The 22,873-nt window shown below is 43.8% G+C and overlaps 1 protein-coding gene across 1 annotated transcript in view; it reads left to right on the forward strand.

The window, feature by feature from the left end:
- The window catches only part of LOC144494677 (ATP-dependent clpX-like chaperone, mitochondrial), a 45,167-nt gene that overhangs the window by 7,488 nt on the left and 14,806 nt on the right, over nucleotides 1–22,873 (forward strand). Inside the window, exons 3-8 of the mRNA XM_078213880.1 lie at nucleotides 1,905–2,056; nucleotides 5,256–5,379; nucleotides 12,394–12,545; nucleotides 13,705–13,867; nucleotides 16,744–16,896; nucleotides 20,544–20,708. Coding sequence (XP_078070006.1) covers nucleotides 1,905–2,056; nucleotides 5,256–5,379; nucleotides 12,394–12,545; nucleotides 13,705–13,867; nucleotides 16,744–16,896; nucleotides 20,544–20,708 — 909 coding nt within the window. The remainder of the gene's footprint in view (nucleotides 1–1,904; nucleotides 2,057–5,255; nucleotides 5,380–12,393; nucleotides 12,546–13,704; nucleotides 13,868–16,743; nucleotides 16,897–20,543; nucleotides 20,709–22,873) is intronic.

Here is a 22,873-nt window from a genome sequence, read left to right on the forward strand (position 1 = left end):
CCCCTCCAGCACTTGGCCCTTCAACATTTTTAAAAGATTATTTTCCCTCCTTGCTGAAGACAGCAGGTCTTTGCCTGCCTCAAAAGTGCCATCACTCCTGGTGGGGCTGCTGAGTTGGCAGCCCTCAGATTGGGATGGCAGCTCTTGGGTGCAGGCTGTGGTCCTTAATCGGATGGCAGCCCCAGGCAGCAGCCACTCAGTCTGTAATTTTCAGTGGAATGGCCTGCCAGTTGTCCATTCGTTCCAGTGACACACATTTCCTTATAATGTTGGGTGGTCTGTCCAATTGGTAAAGTTCAGCCCAGTGTGTAGTTCTTGTATAAAGTTGTGCATCAGCCTGAAGGGTCCTTCATTAAATATACAAATTGCAATCCAATGATAATTGTCCAACCGCAATAGTGATCTGAGTGAAGAAGCCGTTGAGGTTTTCCAACCTTGTGAAGATAGTGAAGGAGGATTGAGTAGTAACAGCCCCAATAGGTAAGCTTTTCTTCTTCCCTGTATTACATTACTTATGAGGGTGTGGAAAGACATGGCCCTTCCAAAACAGCTCCACCATGACTAACCTTGTTGCCAGCAATAGTTCTTTCAATGCATGCCCACATTCATACTGACAGGACCGGCACCTGATCGTAGAATCTTATGGAGGTGACAGATCTTAGCTGTCAGCTGGAGAGCTGGTGAGACCTCTCCACATCGCCTTTTTTTGAGAAAAGGCTTGCTGCATCTTCTGCCAATCTGTGGGTCTTCCCCTATCATCAAAAGCCTCTTGGGTGGAAATCCCTCCCACAGAGAGCTGCCAATCAATAGGAGGCCAGCAGCTCCTCTGTACTTAGCAGTGCCACCACTGAGGAGATGGGTGCCGCTTGTACTACACCTATCCAATGCCACAGCTTGAGGAAGTACCCAGGCACTGGCTAGTTATGGCAGGAAAGGGGTTGCATTGGTGGGGGGAGGGATCAGCAGCATGGGCAGTGGGGTGGCTTTTGGCATCTGCAGCCTCCCCAACCCCCAACTTACAGATTTGCCTGTTGTGCCCCCAACATGATGAGCCCCCAGCAATGGCAGATGAGACCCTTAATTGACCACTTAAAGGTCTCAACACAGTGGCGGGGTAGGAAGGCTGTCCATAAGCCTTTCTGCCACAGACTTAATCAAGTTGCAGGCAAATAGGTGGTGAGGTCATGATTAAATACACCCCATCACTAAATTTACCAGGGAGGAGGGCACAGATTCCGCCCAAAGTTTCTGGACAGATTGCTTGTATCGATTTGAGTTGAGAATAATGATAAGTGATCTGATTAAAGCATGTTAGATCCTGAGGAAACTCGACAGGGTAGAGGCTGAAGGAGTGTTTTCCCTTATTAGGGAAACTGGAACTGGGGGCCTCAATTTAAAAATAAGGGGTCTCCCATTTATGAAAGACATGAGAAGAATTCTCTGACAGTCTGTAAATAGACTGTAAATACTCTTGCCCAGAGAGCAGTGGAGGCTGGGTCATTGAATCTATTCAAGGGTGAGTTAGAAAGATTCTTGACTGACAAGAGAGTGAAAGGAGAGAAAGGTTGGACGGAAAAGTGAAGGCCACAATCAGAACCTCCAAGATCTTATCAAATGGCAGAACAGACTCAAGGGGCCAAATGACCTCATTCTCATTTGTATGTTTGTATGTTCTGCGGCTGAGGCAGTGGGAGGATTTGCCATTTAGCTCACTCCAGCCAGTCCACTTCCCACTTTGGGTTAAAAATCAAGGCTTACGTTTTTTACAATGAAGGAGTTTATAGAATTTAAGATTGGGGCTAATAAGTTTAAAATGGCAAGAGTTGAAATAAAAACAATTAGGTTCACAATTCTAAGTGAATAGACAGCATGTTCTGAATGCTTCAAACTTTTTTTACTAATAGCCTGCCAAGTTTTAGTACCAGCCACCAAACTTCTGGCCATAGCAACAACATCTTGTGAACTGATCCAAAAGCCAGCATACAGCCCATTGAGAACATTTTCTGTAACTCCTGCATTTGCCAAGAAGGATGAAGACTGTGATAAAGACAAACAGGTATTAATGCAATTTTAAATTTTGCCTTTTGCTTGAACAACCTTTGATGCATATTGGATGTGAATTTATCTTTTTTTTTCATTTCTTACTCTTCCTTTTTGCTTATATGCCAAGCAATCCAACTAGAAGTCTGGTCCCATAGAGCAGGACTTTTCTTTTCCAATACTAATAATATAATATCTATTATATAGATATTGTCACATGGCCCAAAGAGCCTAAGTTGGTGATTAACTTCCACAATCCTATCTCTTTCAATGAACTCAAAATTCAACATTCCTTTCAGCGTGATTTCAGCATATAATTGGAATTAAATCTTTATTTGCTAACAAGTTGAAGAAGCTGTCTTTCCAGTTTTCATGCCAAATCAAAGCCTCTGAATGTTCTCATGCTTTTATTTCCCTTATTGTGAGCTTCCTACTAAATTTTGAGTAAGTTAGATGTGCGATTCAATGGCATTACAGTTTTAGGTTTCCTGGTTTTGGTGATTTGAAATATTGAATTCTGCAGCAGGAACAACATTTTTTGCGGCAATTATTTGGGCATTTTCTCTTCACAGATCCGGACCTGCTCCTGAGTGTCTAAGAGTGTAAGACCATTGAGAGATTTTGATGCCATTCCATGTTTGTAAGCCAACATTATGGAGAAGTAGTAACAGTAGTACTGGATGAAGCAAGGGAGAGTCAGGCAGGATTTCAGTAGGACGCACCCCACTTCTCCCTCTTGAGGGCAAGTTTAATAATTGAGGAGTATGCCAAGTAAGAACTGTTGGGCTATTAACCTGTTATAAGGAAGGAAGTGATTTAAGGTTGCAGAGGTAAGTAATGCCAACTCATGCCTCATACCTTCATAGTTACCTTTATTGAGATTCAAGATCCTGGTCTCAAAATCAACTACTCACGATCCACTTTGATAAAGAATTCAATCATATTATGGTCACTCATTGCCAAGGGTTCTCTCACAACTAGCTTGCCAACTAATCCTTTCTCGTTACACAATTCTCAGTCCAAGATGGCCTGTTCCCTTGTTGGTTCTTTAAAGTAATTAGCCCAGAAAACCATCCCTGTATACACTCCAGAAATTCCTCCTCTATTGTAATGTAACTCATTTGACTCATCCAATCTATATGCAGATTAAAGTCACCCATAATCACAGATGTTCCGCTATCACATGCATCTCTTCAATTTCCTGTCTAATGGGATAAATGGGTCCTTCTCTAGTTGGTGATCTATAACTCGTGGGGTCCCGCAGGGTTCAGTTCTTGGACCACAACTACTTACAATATATATCAATGATCTACAAGCAGGGACAGAGTGTAACATAGCAAAATTTGTTGTCGACACGAAAATAGGTGGGAAAGCAGGCTGTGATGAGGAGATAAAAAGTTTACAAATGGATATTGACAGGTTAGGGGAATGGGTTAGACTCTGGCAGATGAAGTTTAATGTGGATAAATGCAAGGTTATCCATTTTGGCCAGAAAAATAAAAGGACAAATTACTATTTAAATGGGAAGCAGATTCAAAAGGCATCTGTGCAGAGGGATCTGGGTGTCCTTGTGTATGAGTCTCAGAAAGTGGGTATGCACGTGCAGAATGTTATAAGAAAGGCAAATGGAATCTTGACATTTATTGCAAAGGGTCTCGAGTATAAAAGTAGAGAAGTGTTGTTACAATTGTATAAGGCATTGGTGATACCACACTTGGAGTACTGTGTTCAGTTTTGGTCACCTTCTTTGAGGAAGGATGTGGTGGCACTGGGGACGGTTCAGAAGAGGTTCACTAGATTGATTCCAGGTTTGAAGGGGCTGTCGTTTGAGGAGTGGCTGAGTAGCTTGGGCTTGTACTCGGAGTACAGAAGAATGAGGGGGGATTTGATTGAGGTATATAAAATATTCAATGGGATTGATAAAGTAAATGTTAACCAAATGTTCCCCTTTCTAGAACAGTCTAGGACAAGAGGTCATAGTTGTAGAGTAAGAGAGGGGAGGTTCAAGACAGAGATAAGGAGAAGCTACTTCTCATACAGGCCTGTGAATCTATGGAACTCACTGCCCCAGAGTGCAGTGGATGCAGAATCAATCAATGGATTTAAGAAAGAGATAGATAAATATTTGATCGAAAGCGGGATAAAGGGCAATGGGGAAAAGGCAGGGAAGTGGAGTTAGGATGAGATGGGGATTGGCCATGATCATATAGAATGTTGGAGTGGGCTCAAAGGGCTGAATTGCCTACTCTCCCTCCTAATTCCTATGTTCCTATGTTGTCCCTAATACCACTACAGTTTGCTGAGCTGTATACCACCATTCCACCCCCCCCCCCCCCCCCCCCCCACCATTCCCACCCCCCAGAAGAAAGAAAACAGAACAGAAAACATAAATAGATAGCAGTCTTGAGAATATGGATTGCAGCTATGTTCAATTCAGTGAAGGAATACAATACGTAGACATTTTGATTACGTACACCACCAGATTCTCCGTCCTGACTCCTATTAGCCTGCCTGCCTACACCAATCACATCCAGGACCTCTTACATTTGTAAAGCTGATGATGTTGGAAATTTCTCCATCTATTTGATATCCTGCACGACCTTATCCTGCAGAAAGAGAGAGTGAGGTAGTGAATGGGTTAAAAGAAGGCGAATAGAGGAACTTGGGGCTTGTGCATATAGTGAATATGTTGAGATGCATAGAAGTAAAACTGAATGAAAATAGCAGGTGATGAATGCAAAAGAAATGTGTGTGTTGAAGGGCGTGATGGTGGGAAAGTAATTGTTGAGACTGGTGGGGGAAGCGGAGATAAAACCATTTTTTTTCCAGTTCTGTTGGGAACGCTGGCTGTACCAACCCTTGCTGCTCTTATGAGGTCATTGAATCTCTTTGTACACTGAAGTCAGGTCCTGAGTGTAATGCTGATGGCACTGGTCCTGTCCGTTACCTCTAACTAGGCCTTTCTGCCCATCTGTACTGCCAAATATTTTGAAGCATTCTTCCACTAAAAATGAAAAGAGGAATTGTACCCTCCCTTTAGGAGATGCAAATCCATTTTAAATAGGCCTTGGAAGTTATGTGTGGGATATTGCTCAACTCCCAACATGGTCAGGAGGTCAGATCGTCAGTTGGCCCAGGAATTAAAATCTGCCTTTCCCTATGCTCACCTGATGCCTGTTCTAAGTTAAAATTGGAGTTAATTTGTGTTTTCACAGACCACTCAGAGAAATGAAATGAAGATAGCATATCAACACTTAAGAAAGTCCTTTGGGAAAAGAGATGATCTGTTACGTTGTCCAAAATGTGGAACTCAAAGTATGCATATGGAGGCAATTACCTGTAAGTCTAAGCTTAATGATTTGCATGGTTAAGCCTACTGCACTATCATTACTGCAACTATGAGACTTCAGCACAGATTACTCCTAAAATTGGTGTAGGATCTGGTCAGAAGGGTAAGTTTACAGGGGTAAAATGAGTAGCTGCAGGTCCCATACGGCCTCTGGTATATACATACTCATGCCATGCTGGGTGTGCACCACACACCATATTGGTGAGGGATACTCATTTGATATCCAGGATGCATGCCTGAACCTGGCATCAGGCCCATTGCCAATGCAAATCGGAGCCTATCAATTGTTTTAAAACCCCTGTAACCTGTTACAATCAATATTCCTGCTTATGACACTTGATATATATGATTTCAGTTAACCAGTTACAGCATCAATACACTTGCCTAATTACAATATCCGAGTACTAATAAGGAATGTCAACCTAATATACTATCTGAATATTAATGAAGCATATATTCAAAGTCCTTGATGGCCGGTAACTGCTTTCTGGAGCAGTGGCTTGAGACTCCCTTGTGGTCATAAAAGTTATCGTCTTTGTCCTTTCATCTACTTTATGTATAGTCACAGCTGTTTCACAGAAATTCTGGCATGTCTCACCAACTTTTACAGATGCACCATAGAAAGCATTCTTTCTGGTTGTATCGCAGCTTGGTATGGCTCCTGCTCTGCCCAAGGCTGCAAGAAACTACAAAAGGTTGTGAATGACGCCCAGTCCATCACTCAAACCAGCTGTAGACTCTGTCTACACTTCCCGCTGCCTCAGAAAAGCTGATCAAGGGACTCAGCATTAGAAAAGGGGAGGTCCAGTGACAGCTCACCTGTCTGCTAACCCCTGCCTTTACTGCCAACCCTTCTCCATCCTGCAACCTCCACCGTGCCATCACTTACCTGTGGCCTGAATCCTGGGTGATCCTGGGGCTCCAGTGGGTGCATGCTGATGGCAGCGGTCATCACCCCCCTTGCCATCACGGAGGAATGCACAGCTGCAAGCCCCAGCTGATTGGGCAACAGCTCTGGGGGCTGGATTTCTGCTCTAGGGTCCTTGATCATGGGAAAGGCCTTGCACTTCTGCACATTACACTCCAACTGCCACCTTAACTGCTCAAGGGGCAAAGTGCCCATGCTCAGGGGGCACCTTGGCACTGCCCATCGGGCATCAGGCAGTGCCAAGAGGGCGGGGCCTAGGGATGATCGGTGGGGGGATGGGGTCCCGCTGCACTCTGCAGACAGGATCGGTCTGGGATGGAATTGGGGCGGGCGGGCTGGGGAGGGGGGGGGCTGCCTCCGGAGGGGTCTGACCCGGTGGGTGGAGGGGGGGGCTCAGCAGAGGGAGGGGGGGACTGCCGGGGTGGGGGGATCGCCATTGCTGGGGGGGGGGGGGGGGGGGGGCGGTGGGCTGTGCATTGGGGCGGCACTCCGGAATGGGGGGGGGGGATCAGGGCTGGCTCGGGAATTGCTGTGGGGGCCATGATTGAGCTGTGGGGGGGGTTGGAGGGGCAGCACTGCGGTGGTCCCAGCTGGCTAACAATTGAGCTGGCCAGCAAACGGGGAGTCTGACAGATCGGGACCACTCTGCATGAGTAGAGTTCCAGAACTGTCAGACTCCGGCGCGAATAGGCCCCGTCCTCTGAGCTTTTAATGAAATTCATGACTGGGACCTCTGCATTGCACACAATGCGGAGATTCAGGTGAGAAGCTGAACTGAAAGAACAGTCAAGATTTCGAACAGTTCTCCCGCCAATTCAGCACTTTTGGGAGAATCGCGGCCAATGTTTCAGGTGTGGCCTCACCAAGCCCCTGTATAAATGCATCAAGGCATCCCTGCTCCTGTACTCAAAACCAACATACCATTTTCCTTCTTTACAATTTGCTACACCAGCATGCTTACCTTCAGTGACTGGTGTATGAGGACACCCAGATCTTATTGCACATTCCCCTCTCAATTTATAGCCATTCATATAATAAGCTGCCTTCCTGTTTTTGTTGCCAAAATGGATAACCTTACATTTATCCACATTTACTGCAACTGCCATGCATTTGCCCACTCATTCAGCTTTATCCAAATCACACTGAAACATCTCTGCATCCTTCTCACAGTTCACACTCCCACCCAGCCTTGCGTTTTCTGCAAATTTGAAGATATTATTTCCCTCATCTTAATCATTAATATATATTGTGAACAGCTGGAATCCTAGCACTAATCCTTGCAGTACCCCACTAGTCACAGCCTACCATTTGGAAAAAGACCCATTTATTTCTATTCTTTGTTTCCTGTCTGCCAATGAATTTTCTATCCATCTCAACACATTCCCCCAAATTCCATGTGCTTTAATTTGACACATTAATCTCTTATGCGGGACTTTGTCAAAAGCCTTCTGAAAGTTCAAATGGATCATATCCACTGGCTCTCCCTCATCAACACTCCTAGTTACATCTTTGAAGGATTCCAATAGATTGGTCAAGCATGCTTTCCCCTGCGTAAATCCATGCTGACTCTGTCCAATTCTGCCACTGTTTTCCAAGTGCACTGCTATAAAATCTTTGATAATGGATTCTAGAACTTTCCCCACCACCAATGTCAGGCTGACGAGTCTATAATTTCCTATTTTCTCTCTACCTCCCTTTTTAATAGTGGGGTTACATTAGCTACCCACCAATCTGTAGAAACTATTCCAGAGTCAATAGAATTTTGTAATATGATCAATGCATCCACTATTTCTAGGGCAAATCTGTGAGAACTGTTCCAGAGTCTATAAAATCTTGTAATATGACCACCAAATACATCCAGTATTTCTAGGGCCACTCCTAAAAGTACTCTGGAATATAGATTATCAGACTCTGGGGATGTATTGGCCTTCAATCTCATCAATTTCCCCAACACCGTTTTTCTACTCATACTGATTGAAGACAGTTCCTCCCTCTCAACAAACCCTGTGTTCCCCAACATTTGTGATATGCTATTTGTGTCCTCCTTTGTGAAAACAGAACCAAAATATATATTTCTTTGTTCCCCATTATAAATGTCCCTGTTTCTGACTGTAAGGGACCTTCATTTGTCTTCATCAATCTTTGTCTCTTCAAGTACCTATCAAAACTTTTACAGTCAGTTTTTATGTTCCTCACAAGCTTACTTTCGTACTCTATTTTCCTCTTCATAATGAATCCCTTGGTCTCCCTTTGCTGAATTCTAAACTCCTCTGAATCTTTAGGTCTGTTGTTTTTTTCTGGCCAATTTGTATGCTGCACCCTTGGATCAATTACTATTTCTAATTTCCCTTGGAAGCCATGGTTTGACCACCTTTTCCATTTTACTTTTGTGCCAGACAGGAATAAACAATTGCTGCAGTTCACCCATATGGTCCTTGTGTTTGCCATTGCCTAACCCATCATCATCCCCTAAAGTAACATTTCCTAATCCACTGTAGGCAACACACGCCTCATACCAATGTTGTTTCCTTTATTGAAATTCAGGACTCTAGTCTCAGAATAAACTGCGTCACTCTCCACTGAAGAGTTTTATCATATTAGGATTGCTCATCCCTACAGGGTCTCACACAACTAGATTGCCAATTATTTCTTCCTCATTACACAATTCCTATTCTAGGATAGCCTATTCTCTAGTTGAGGATTGGCCCAGAAAACCATCCCATATACACTCCAGGAATTCCTCCTCTACGGTATTGTGACTAATTTGATTTGCCCAATCAATATGCAGACCTCGATCTATGCCAGTATATTACCCTCAATCCCATGCACTTTAATTTTGCACACTGGGTTTTATCAAAAGCTTTTTGAAAATCTAAATACATCACTTCCATTGGTTCTCCCTGAACTATTCATAGAAATCATAGAAACCCTACAGTGCAGAAGGAGGCCATTTGGCCCATCGAGTCTGCACCGACCACAATCCCACCCAGGCCCTACCCCCACATATTTACCCGCTAATCCCACTAACCTACGCATCTCAGGACTCTAAGGGGCAATTTTTAACCTGACCAATCAACCTAACCCGCACATCTTTGGACTGTGGGAGGAAACCGGAGCACCCGGAGGAAACCCACGCAGACACGAGGAGAATGTGCAAACTCCACACAGACAGTGACCCGAGCCGGGAATCGAACCCGGGACCCTGGAGCTGTGAAGCAGCAGTGCTAACCACTGTGCTACCGTGCCGCCCCTCTATTAGTTAAATCCTCCAAAAGCTCAAATATGATTTCCATTTCATTAATCCATGTTTACTTTACCTAATCCCATTTATAATTTCTAAGTGTCCCATTTCCACATCACTGAAATAACAAGAACTTTTACACCAGTACTATCACTATAAAAACCCTTGATAAAGTAACACTTCATTGATTGTGGTGTGACTGAGCTTTTAGTGGTGTACTACGTTTATAATTACAACTGAAAAGCCTCACTAGCTCTTAAAAATCTAATTTTTTAATTGTGGAATGTCAAATTTCTCCATTATGATCAAATTGACATGTTTATAAATATATCTTTTCTGTTTATGATATTTCAGCTTCTACCTTATTCCCGAGTGTGTATCCCCATCATTTATTTTGCTCTCTATAAAACTACAAGTGGAAAAAACCCATGCATTTTAATGTGGAGTTTGCACATTCTCCCCGTGTCTGTGTGGGTTGTTTCCTCCCACAGTCCAAAGATGTGCAGATTAGGTGCATTGGTCATGCTAAATTGCCCTTTACTGTCCCAAGATATGATTAAAATGAAAAGGGAGGCGTACGTTAAGTCCAGGCAACTGAAAACAGATGGAGCTCTGGAGGAATACAGAGAGAGTAGGAAAGAACTCAAACGGGGAGTTAGAAGGGCAAAAAGAGGTCACGAGATGTTCTTGGCAGGCAGGATTAAGGAGAATCCTAAGGCATTCTATTCATATGTTAGGAACAAAAGAGTTGTCAGGGAGAAAATCGGACCTCTCAGGGACAAAGGAGGGGAATTATGCTTAGAACCCAAGGGAATAGGGGAGATCCTAAATGAATACTTTGCATCGGTATTCACGAAGGAGAGGGACGTGTTAACCGGGAGTGTCTCGGAGTGTTGACCCGTTAGAGAAAATCTCCATTACAAGAGAGGAAGTGTTAGGTTTTTTAGGGAACATTAAAACTGACAAAGCCCCAGGGCCTGATGGCATCTATCCTCGACTGCTCAGGGAGACGAGAGGTGAAATTGCTGGGCCTCTGACGGAAATCTTTGTCGCTTCTTTGGACACGGGTGAGGTCCCTGAGGATTGGAGGATAGCGAAGTGGTAGGGAAGTTGTTGGAAAGGATTCTTAGAGACAGGATGTATGTGCATTTAGAACGGAACAATCTCATTAGTGACAGACAGCATGGTTTTGTAAGAGGGAGGTCGTGCCTTACAAATTTGGTGGAGTTTTTTGAGGAAGTGACAAAAACGGTTGATGAAGGAAGGGCCGTGGATGTCGTCTATATGGATTTCAGTAAGGCATTTGACAAAGTCCCACATGGCAGGTTGGTTAAGAAGGTTAAGGCTCATGGGATACAAGGAGAACTGGCTTGGCCATAGGAGACAGAGGGTAGTGGTCGAAGGGTCTTTTTCCGGCTGGAGGTCTGTGACCAGTGGTGTTCCGCAGGGCTCTGTACTGGGACCTCTGCTATTTGTGATATATATAAATGATTTGGAAGAAGGTGTAACTGGTGTAATCAGCAAGTTTGCGGATGACACGAAGATGGCTGGACTTGCGGATAGCGAAGAGCATTGTCGGGCAATACAGCAGGATATAAATAGGCTGGAAAATTGGGCAGAGAGGTGGCAGATGGAGTTTAATCTGGATAAATGCGAAGTGATGCATTTTGGAAGAAATAATGTAGGGAGGAGTTACACAATAAATGGCAGAGTCATCAGGAGTATAGAAACACAGAGGGACCTAGGTGTGCAAGTCCACAAATCCTTGAAGGTGGCAACACAGGTGGAGAAGGTGGTGAAGAAGGCATATGGTATGCTTGCCTTTATAGGACGGGGTATAGAGTATAAAAGCTGGAGTCTGATGATGCAGCTGTATAGAACGCTGGTTAGGCCACATTTGGAGTACTGTGTCCAGTTCTGGTCACCGCACTACCAGAAGGACATGGAGGCGTTAGAGAGAGTGCAGAGAAGGTTTACCAGGATGTTGCCTGGTATGGAGGGTCTTAGCTATGAGGAGAGATTGGGTAGACTGGGGTTGTTCTCCTTGGAAAGACGGAGAATGAGGGGAGATCTAATAGAGGTGTACAAGATTATGAAGGGTATAGATAAGGTGAAAGGTGGGAAGCTTTTTCCCAGGTCGGAGGTGACGATCACGAGGGGTCACGGGCTCAAGCTGAGAGGGGCGAAGTATAACTCAGATATCAGAGGGACGTTTTTTACACAGAGGGTGGTGGGGGCCTGGAATGCGCTGCCAAGTAGGGTGGTGGAGGCAGGCACGCTGACATCGTTTAAGACTTACCTGGATAGGCACATGAGCAGCCTGAGAATGGAGGGATACAAACGATTGGTCTAGTTGGACCAAGGAGCGGCACAGGCTTGGAGGGCTGAAGGGCCTGTTTCCTGTGCTGTACTGTTCTTTGTTCTTTTGTTCAGTGTTAATGTAAGCCTACTGGTGACACTAATAAATAAAACTTTAAAAAATATAGGGTGGAGGGGATGCTCCGTTGGAGATTCGGTGCAAACGTATTCAGCAATGTAAGGATTTTATGTTTCTACAATTTTACTTTCTTGTTTGCTATGTGAGAATACTTTGATTATAATTAGCTAATTGCATATCATTATTGGTGACATCATTGTTACTGGATGCCTGGAGATTCCCTTGACTTATCACCAGATTCAAACTGACATTGGAAACATGAAAATCTATTCCATAGTGCTTGCTAGATCTTTATGGTATCTTCCTTCAAGGGTCAGTGTTGAGCGCTATTACTTCATCTTGGACTTAGAAATCTGCACCTTTACATATAACATTACAAGAATTTTCTTTTTTTCTAGATTCCACGCCATTTGTAAAATGCCAAAAATGCCAACACTTTTTTTTGATGATGGAGTCAAAAAAAACCCCTGCAAACAGTTACAAAGATGTGGAGTTGTGGCATACAGCTGGTCAAAGTGAATGTCAAGTGAATCTACCAACACCAAAAGAAGTAATGTGCATACTTTCTTTTACTGATACTTGCTTTGAAGTTTGGCTCTCTGCCGAGTTAGCTTTAGACTGGTGTTGTTTAAATTAAACTTCAGTATTTCAGCTGTCTACTCGCTCCTGACATTTGCACGATTCCAAAGTGGGAAGCCAACTAATGGTGATTCAGGGAGATAATGGGGGCAATTTTAAACACCCCTACTCTGCCCATGTTAGGAGGAATCTAAAAGTGGGGAAACACATTCTCTTCACTGACCCCTGAGCTTCTCAATACCAGTGGTCCCAGCCTGCAGCCCTGTACTGCATGTGTTTCCACCTGGCAGCTAGACAGCTTTTAAATTCTAAAGGATCTCTGCTTTTCTGACATTTCCATCATTCCCAGCTGCCCCTATTCTCCCTCTCACCTTCCCCATAATTACTGGGAGCACTGGCACACATTTCGTGCAATATAAAAAGAGCTGAAAATGTCTGTACTGTTCTCCAAGAGTTTCTGCCAGTCTTCCATCATAACCTCCATCAGAGTTTCAGGACCACTTTTCTCTTTGGAAATAGGTTTAGATATATTTCCTATTGGTGGTAATTGCGGAATTATAATTGGTGGTAATAACGATTTTGAACCTTCAATATCTGATTTAAAATTGTATTAATTCAAGGGCTTCTGCTATGGCAAATTGCAGCCCCAATATTTACAAGGAGATGGGAGAGCGTGTTGGCGGAGGACTTTGGGGAGCTGTTTTGCATTTGTAAAATGAGAAATTCAATTAACAATGTTTGTCTCATGTCCAGGCCACTGGAAGGCCAACTGAGAAGCTGCTGGCTGTTGGGCAGTTAGATCTCCAGCATCAGGCCTCTCTGTTTGGGTTTTTTTGATTCATTCATGGGACATGGGCATTGCTGGCTGGCCCAGCATTTATTGCCCTGCCCTAGTTGCCCTTAGAGGGCAGTTGAGAGTCAACCACATTGCTGTGGCTCTGGAGTCAGATGTAGGCCAAACTGGGTGAAGATGGCAGATTTCCTTCCCTAAAGGACATTAGTGAACCCCTTTCTCAATGAAACTAGTAGCATCTGAGTCCAACTTTCAATTAAAGTAACTGTTTGAAAATCAATTTCATGACCTGGTACTTTATAAATTGTGGAAATTTGTTAAATGTCTTTGGTTTCAGCTCCATAGATTTTTGGATCAATACGTTATTGGTCAACACCACGCTAAGAAAGTTCTCTCAGTGGCTGTCTACAATCACTATAAACGACTTAAGAACAATATTCAATCTGAAGTCTCACAGCATACGGAGTTTTACAGTGATAGTTACTCCCGCACTTCGAAAGGTAAGTTTGGAGATTTTGATCTGTACCATTTTAAAGTGTTTCTGGCTAAAATTGCTAATACTTGGGAACATAGATGACTCCAGCAAAGTCAATAACTTTGAATCAAAGTTGGTGTGAGGCATTAAAATAAACAAAAACTTTTCAGTCGCAATGGAAAAGGAAGTCATTGATTCAATCTCTGAAATTAACTCATTTCAGCTGGAGTGGCAGTAAAGGTTAAGTGAAGGGGTAGGGAACAAAATCAGTTATGGGTAGCTCTCCTGATTGCTATAAAATTCAGTCCTGCTGTATTTGGGGTTACATTGTATCACATCGCATCCATCTTTTATAGGCACTATGCAGTCATCCAATGTCTCAAAATGGCGCTCTGCAACATGACAGCTTGGTAAAGTGATTTGTGTGTGAGCACACACCTAATGACTACTTGTAGCACGCAAAACGGACATATCGCAACACATTTTGATTATAATTGACAGGTGATTTCAAGCCACCGCTTCCACATCAGCCAGTGCCCTGCAAGTAGTGTAAAGTGTGGCAGTGTTGCATTTATGCTTGGGTGATATGGCTTTCATTGTTGAATAGCTGCAGGTGTGTGTCAGCAGTGAGTTGAGGGTGTAAAGCATGCAACAGTGCTAAGTGTGTGAGGGTGCAGTGGAACATATGTAAATGTCAGCTATGAATCTTGATTGATAGAGATTGTTGGTAGGTGAGTGATGGAGGTGTATTGAATTGAGAAGATGATTACGTTAGTGGTGCAGCTGGTAGGATATGCTGTTCGAAGATTGAACTCATTGAAACACATGAGACCATTAAACATCTTCCAGTCGCTTTTCATGTTCTGGAGCGAGACTCTTGGTGTTGACCTCTATCAGTGTTTCCTCTTACTATTGTATACAGTTCTGGTCACCCTATTACAGAAAGGATATTAGTAAACAAGAAAGAATGTAGAAAAGATTCACTCGGATGCTACTAGGACTTGGTGGTTTGAGTTATAAGGAGAGACTGGATAGACTTGAATTTTTTTCCCTGGAGCGTAGGAGACCTAAGGGGTGATCAATAAAATGATGAGAGGCATAGATCAGCTAGATAGTCAACATCTTTTCTCAAAGGTAGGGGAGTCTAAAACTAGAGGGCATAGGTTTAAGGCGAGAGGGGAGGGATACAAAAGGGTCCAGAGGGGAAATTTCTTCACACAGAGGGTGGTGAGTGTCTGGAACAAGCTGCCAGAGGTAGTAGTAGAGATGGGAACAATTTTGTCTTTTAAAAAGTATTTAGACAGTTAAATGGGTAAGATAGGCTTAGAGGGATATGGGCCAAACGCGGGCAATTGGGACTAGCTTAGTGGTTTAAAAAAAAGGACGCATGGCAAGTTGAGCCAAAGGCCCTGTTTCCATGCTGTAAACCTCTATGTCTCTATGACTCTACTTTGAGTGTACCCTGCCCATCTGTGAAAATAGAATGTTCCTTATGTCTCACCTTTTGCATCAAGATCTCCAGTGCAGCATCAGAAAATCTTGCTCTATTTCATTTTGAGCCATTCTTCAAAGCATTAGATCACAGATTCAGTTCACAAAGGACTTCCATCAGTTATTTCAGCCACAACTGTTTAAAACAGGCAAGCTATCTCTATGGAGCATGAATAACCTGTGAAATTGGGCCTCCTGCTGAATGCACACTGCCAATGAACAGTGCAGATAGCACTGAATGCATACATTGATCACATGAACCAGCAGACCTGCAATGCAATGATATGCATGGGGTAATGGCATACTACATTCCCAGTACCTGCTTTGATGGGTTATTCATCCTACCCTCTCCCTGTCCCAACTCTGTGTTCTTAGAAATCAAGTGAGGACAGGTTTGGGGCTGACAGGAGTAACAGCTTTGCCAACAATCACAATCCCTACCATTTTGTGAAGGATGCCTTCATCGAATCATAGAATCCCTACAGTACAGAAGGAGGCCATTCGGCCCATTGAGTCTGTACCGACCAAAATCCCACCCAGGCCCCCATCCCCACAATCCCATGCATTCACTCTGCGAATCCCCCTGACACTAGGGTCAATTTAGCATGGCCAATCCATCTAACCTGCATATCTTTGGACTGTGGGAGGAAACCGGAGCACCCGGAGGAAACCCACGCAGACATGGGGAGAATGTGCAAACTCCATACAGACAGTGACCCAAGGCTGGAATTGAACCTGGGACCCTGGCATTGTGAGGCAGCAGTGCTAACCACTGTGCCACCATGCCACCCAACTGTGCCACCATGCCGCCTTCCTAGGTATGATATAAGGCCTGCTTATTTCTGTGAAACCATTCCAGAATAATCATTCCAGAAAAAGTGGAAGGATAAGGAGAGTATCTTTTAAAAACTTCAGAAAGCTTGAGGAATTTAATTTAAAAAGTTTCATTTATCACATTGGTGCACATTACATTGCAGGTCACGGATCAAAACGTGAGCCATCGAGCCATTACCGGTTCAAAATATAATTTGACGTGCTTTACACAAAATATAAAAATAAGTGTGATGTGCATAAAGTGTCATGGATTAAGATAAAGTGAGATCTATAAATAGCTGTTACTTCATCAAATTCTGACTATTCCTAAGATTCCAGCTCAAAAGCTGTACGTTTTCACCTTTTAGGCATTGGGAGAGGACGGGAGGATGTTGAATGTGGTTTGTATGCTATTATTTAGATAAATTTGCTTATTTAAAAAGACCCAACAATAATGTAAAGCTAGGCTAAATAAGGCAGGACTACTTCCGTTTATAGTTTCATTATAAGATTGAACTTTTGCCAGGATATCACGAAACAAAAAGTGACATTACAAAATAATGCTTTTTAAGATGTTCGCCTATATTTTTCCGACAGAACTGCTTCAATTAACAGGATTGATTCCACCTTCGCATTATTTTTCACAACAGTCGTTACCAAAGAGAAGTTTCCGAAGGAATTTTGATTCTGATGATGACACTGTTCATTTAGACAAAAGTAACATCATTCTGCTTGGACCCTCAGGCTCAGGTAAAGTCAAGTCTCAGTCAGATCAGAAACACAAATCCAACTATTGTATCATTTTCATGTTATCTTGCTTCAATGGCCCAATATAATATGAAGAGGCTCATATCAAGTCTGGGTTAGAATGAATTTGCATGCACATTGAAAAATGTGCATTTATATGGTGCCATGTCTCTCAGTACAACCCAAAAGCTTCACGTCCAGTTAATTGTCGATGATGTAAGCACAACAGCCATTATGCACAGGGCACCATCCCAAAACAGCATTGAGCACAATGATCCATTAATCTGCTTTTGATGGTATTAGTTGAGGGAGGAATGTTGTCTAGGACTCAGGAAGAATTTTTTGCTGTACTTTGAATTATGTTATGAAATCTTTGCATGAAACATTTGTTTCATGTTGGGGTGCCACCCCAAACATGAAAACCTAAATCATTGGAAGACAGTGGTTGGAACTTTCCAGTCATTCACGCTGGTGGGATCTTCCAGTCTCGCCGATGGCGCACCCCGCCATGGATTTCCTGGCAGCGAGAAGTACATTCAATGGGAAACCCCGTTGACAACAGTGGAACCGGAAGATCCCACCAGCGGCCAATGGCAGGCCACTTCTGCTGCTGCAATATGGATGGGTTGCACGGAATGTCCTGGCCAGTGCCTCCATTTAACATTCCGGGTGGGATTTTACGGCCTCGCTCTAGCGAGACCAGAAAATCCCGCGCAAGGACAACAGACATTTGCATTGTCCGCCCCTCACCCGCTCCAATTCCGTGACAGGTGGGGCAGTAGAATTTTGGCGTTCATCTGAAGCCTGGTACTTCCCAAAATGCAGCATTCCCTGAAATATCAGCCTAGTTATTTATTGCTCAAAGAGTGGTGCCCAAATTTACAAACTTCAGATTCAGAAGTGAATGTTGGTATCAACAAGAATCATAACCCCTGCCAATATGCTATGTCCAGTTCCATACCAGGACTGAAATTAAATCCGATTACTTTTTACATTTCTTTGGCAGAACCACAATAGGAATCGTGTAATGTTAGTAACAAATGCACTAACACGCTCTTATGAAACTCCCTTGTTCTCCAATTTAACTAAGACATTAGTCCAAAGATGTGCAGGTTAGGTGGGTTGGCCATGATAAAATGCCCCTTAGCGTCCCAAGATATGTAGGTTATGGATTTAGTGGGGTAAATGCTTGGGGTTACAGGGATAGGGTATGGGTAAGATGCTCTGTCGGAGAGTCAGTGCAGACTCAATAGGCCAAATGGCCTCCTTCTGCACTGAGTTCATTGAGTCTTGTGCTTTCAGGGGTGCGAGAATGGTCTGGCCTGCTCCGCTGTTCGGCCTGCAAGAGAAGGCACCTGGTATCAGTGCATTACAGGGGATACAGAGGGAACTAAATTCATATTTCACTTCTGTCTTCGCAAAGGAAGACATGAATAATGTACCGGAAATTCTGAGGAACACAAGTTATACTGAGAAGCTGAAGGAAATCAGTGTTAGTAGAGAAATGGCTTTGAGGAAATTAATGGGGTGGAAGGTGGATACATTTCCAAGGCCTGGTAATCTTCATCCCAGAGTACTTAAGGAAGTGGCCCTATTAACATAGCAAATAGAAGCAGGAATAAGCCATTCAACCCTTCGACCCTGCTCTGCCATTCATTTTGATCATGGCTGATCATCAGAATCAATATCCTGATCCCCCCTTCCCCCCATATTCCTTGATCCCTTTAGCCCCAAGAGCTATATCTAAATCCTTCTTGAAGTCACACAATGTTTCTGTGGTCATGAATTCCACAGATTCACCACTCTCTGGATGAAGAGATTTCTCCTCATCCCAGTCCTAAAAGGACTTATCTTATCCTCAAACTCTGACTTCTAGTTCTGGAATCCCCCTAGATTGGAAACATTCTTTCCAAATTTACCCTGTCTAATCCTGTTAGAATTTTATAAGTTTCTATGAGATCTCATCTCACTCTTCCAAACTCCAATAAATATAATTGAACTGACTTAGTCTCCCCTCATATGACAATCCTGTCATCCCTGAAATCAGCCAAATAAACCAGTTATAAATTCTCCCCTTTCTGACGGTAAGGGGCCTACATTCGGTTTTTGTCAATCTTTTTCCCTTTACAGATCTATAGTCCAAAGATGCACAGCTTAGGTCAATTCACCATGGTAAATACACAGAGTTACAGGGATAGGGCAGAGAGGAGGCCTGGGTGGCATGCTCTTTCAAATAGTCAGTGCAGACTTGATGGGCCAAATGGCCTCTTTTTTCACTGTAGTGATTCTATGGCTCGATAGAAACTTTTACAGTCACTTCTTATGTTCTCCGCTAGCTTACTTTCATACTCTATTTTCCCCTTCTTAATCAATCCCTTGGTCCAGTTTGGGGTGGTTCACTTACCCTGGCTGAGTGAAGATCATTCATCATCTTCTGACACTGTTGCCCCATCCTCTTTTGCAGTGCGTTTATACTATATCCCAGGCGAGGGTGGTGACCCTGCTGGAAGGTTGTCTCATGGAGTAGGGGTAGACTGTGTCCTGGCTCTGCTCCACTCCATGCAGCATCTTGGTGAGGGCCCTCTCTGAAAGGCATGGTGTGGGCTTCTTGACTGCCATCCCCTGAGTCATTGTGGAACAAGTGCTGGGGAGCCATTTACATGGAGCTCCCCAGTACGTGCAGCAGTAAGTCATTGTTGGACGGGCAAATCAGGTGGAACATGCTGCAAGTGCGGCGTGATATCTGTGGGCATAAAAATTATTGGTTAATTAGGCATAAGATTTGACCCAAAAACATGCCGTCAGCAGGAAGCACTCCGTTTTTTGTGCTGGAAACAATGCTCTGCCATTTGTTGGCAAAATTTCACCTCATAGGTCAGTGCATTTGTTAGAATGATGGCTGGAGAAATTTTGTATGAATATTTAAAATACTCAGTAATGATGTCGCTGGTGAATTTGGAGAGGTGTTTTAATTATATAGATGGATGAGTTTATCTGTTCTTCTGGTGGCAGCAGCACTGAGTTGGGTTCTTTTAAAAATCTCTATCTGAGGTATTTGGATAGGCATACATGGTTAAACTCAACATACATAGTTAAAAACCTACAAGTTGGGTGGAGGGAGAGAGAGAGAAGGAAGGACAGAAGAAACCATATGGTCTTCTTTCAGTGACTCAATTGCTTCTGTCTTAACTGTTTTGCAAAGAAAGCAAGTGCTTAAACACATAAAGGATTGGATTGTGACTTTCTCTCACCAACTGCTCAGTGACCCTAATATGATCATTCCAATTATAACTTGATTAGATCATAGCTTGAAATTTATTTCTCAGCTGGGGTTCTATTGTCCAAGTGATTATGTCTAAAATTTGTCTCCACCCAATTGAGTATTGTTCCTGGTTCAGCTTTATAGACAGGTTTCCTCTATTTCAATGTTTTTTGGAATACAGAAGATACAATGATGCAAATTTACATGCCAATGATGTAGCCATCTTTGACAATGATTCCAAATCATTGAAATGTGGCTTTAATCTTTAAAAAAAATCAGTTAGGGGTTTCTGGCCAGTAAATTCAAAAATCATTTTTTTATATGAAGCAAGGGTCTCGCAACAATACAATTTTATTTCAAAACCAAATAATCTATTTTATTTTCATAGGGAAAACATTGTTAGCCCAGAGCTTGGCTAAGTGCTTGGATGTACCATTTGCTATCTGCGATTGTACGTGCCTAACGCAAGCAGGATATGTTGGTGAAGACATTGAATCGGTTATTGCTAAGCTGCTGCAGAGTGCAAACTTCAATGTTGCAAGAGCTCAACAAGGTACCCTTCTTATTTTGGTCAAAAAATACAATCAAATGAGACCAATCGGTGAATATTAGTATTTATTGTTTTACCATATTTGTTCCAATGTGTCAATACTCTTGTGGATTTGTTGAGGGTGACAGCAAGAGTAATAAGAGTCTTTTATAACAACAGGAGACTTGTATCTTGGCACAAATCATTAACTAACTTGGAGCTCATTCCTTTCAATGGCCTCCATTATTTTATGGTGATAAACAGTTGCGAGCAGGTTTAGTTTATTGTTGTCATTTTAAACAATCAATGAGCAGAAATGTATCCCAAAGAAAGGTAAAATGGTGAGATTTGCAACTGATCCAACAATGCTATAGGAAGGATTTTTATTAAACAGGAAAGGGTGCAAAAAAGGTCGACAAGGATGTGACCGGGACTGGAAGGTTTGCATTATAAGGAGGTGGATAGGCTGGGACTTTTTTTCGTGGCGTGTAGGACGATGAGGAGTGGCCTAATAGAGGTTTATAAAATCATGAGGGGGCATAGATAAGGTGATTAGCCAAGGTCCTTTCCTCAGGGTAGGGGAGTCCAAAACTAGAGGACATAAGTTTAAGGTGAGAGGGGAAAGATTTAAAAGGGACTGGAGGGCAACATTTTCACGCAGAGTGGTGTGTGTTTATGGAATGAGCTGCCAGAGGAAGTGGTAAAGGTGGGTGCAATTACGACATTTAAAATACATTTGGACAGGTACATGGATAGGAAAGGTTCAGAGGGATATGAACCAAACGCAGGCTAATGGGACTAATTCAGTTTAGGACACCTGGTCAGCATGGACGAGTTGGGCCAAAGGGCCTGTTTGTGTGCTGTATATCTCTTTTTAAAAAAATCAACTGGATGGTGATGCAATGTGCTGCTGATGCTGAGTAACTGGTCATATGTAAACAATTGCAATATTAGAGGTTATTTGAGTTTATTTTTAGAATTGAAATCAATAAAGATGATTTGGCAAGAGTTAACAGCATTATGGGGGGGGGGGGGGGGTGGCGGCGGTGCAGATTCTCCCAGTCCGGGAGATTGAAACAGAGTATAGCGGGATACCTGCTGGGCACCACGTCCTCCTCGAGGCTCTGGGGGGTGGATTTCCGGTGCCGTCAGCTTTGCGCCAGAAATCGTGTGGAGCTGTATAAATGTATTTAAATATGAATTTGCATCTATTTAGCAGGCTCGGGACTGAAGTCTCCAAGCCGCTAGAGTTTCCCCCCCTCCTCCCAACGACACCAGGAGTGTTTCACTCCAACAGGGTTTACAATAGTTCCCCACTTGTGGGGAGCTGGTGGCCCGACACTGCTGGAATGAAGGCGGATTGTGGAGCTCGGGGTAAGGGGGGTACCCCCTGGACATTGCCAGCTTGGCAGTGCCAGCCTAGACCCCTGGCACTACCCAAGGGCAAAGTGGCAATCCCCAAGGGGGTATCTTGGCACTGCCCATTGGGCATTGGGCAGTGCCAAAGGGGAAAGGCCAGAAGGGGTGGGGCTGAATGGGGCGGGTCCTTTGGGGGGGGAGATTGGTGGGGGCCGGGGGAGGGGGGGGTCACACTGCCACTCTGCACTTGACAGTGGGAGAGGGAGGGAGGCCAGTGATTGGGACTTGCCAACGAGGTGGTGGTGAGGGGGGAAGGGGGAGTCGGCCTGCCCTGGGGCGGGGTTGGGACTGCGGGTAGGTGGGGGGTTGGGATGGGAGAGGGGAGGTTTGGACTGCTGGGGGAGGTGAGGAGAGATCGAGGCAGGCTGAGGGGGGTAGTCAAGGCTGGCCCGGGAAGCCAGCAATTGGTGGGCGGGGAGTCGCAAGGCCAGTGATGCGGGAGTCGCGGGGCTGGCCAGTGATCAAGCTGGCCAGAAATTGAGAGGCCGACAGTGCGGGCTACTGCGCATGTGCCGATCTCAGTGCTGACAGTTCAGCGCATGCGCAGTAGCTCGCTCAGCGTTATGATGCCGGCCTCTCCAGCGGGAATAGGCCCCGCCCACTTATTTTTTGTGCGAGTCACGCTAGTGCATTCTGCAGTGCACAGAATGTGGGAAATTCATTTTGAAAATCCCACTGAAAAAAACAGCAGGATTTACTCCAGTTTTATGCAAATTCAACGCTTAGATTTTTTTGGGAGAATCCCACCCATGAATTTTCACTCTGTTACT

The sequence above is a fragment of the Mustelus asterias genome, chromosome 6 (genome assembly GCF_964213995.1).
Source record: "Mustelus asterias chromosome 6, sMusAst1.hap1.1, whole genome shotgun sequence".
In the NCBI taxonomy this organism is placed as follows: domain Eukaryota; kingdom Metazoa; phylum Chordata; class Chondrichthyes; order Carcharhiniformes; family Triakidae; genus Mustelus; species Mustelus asterias.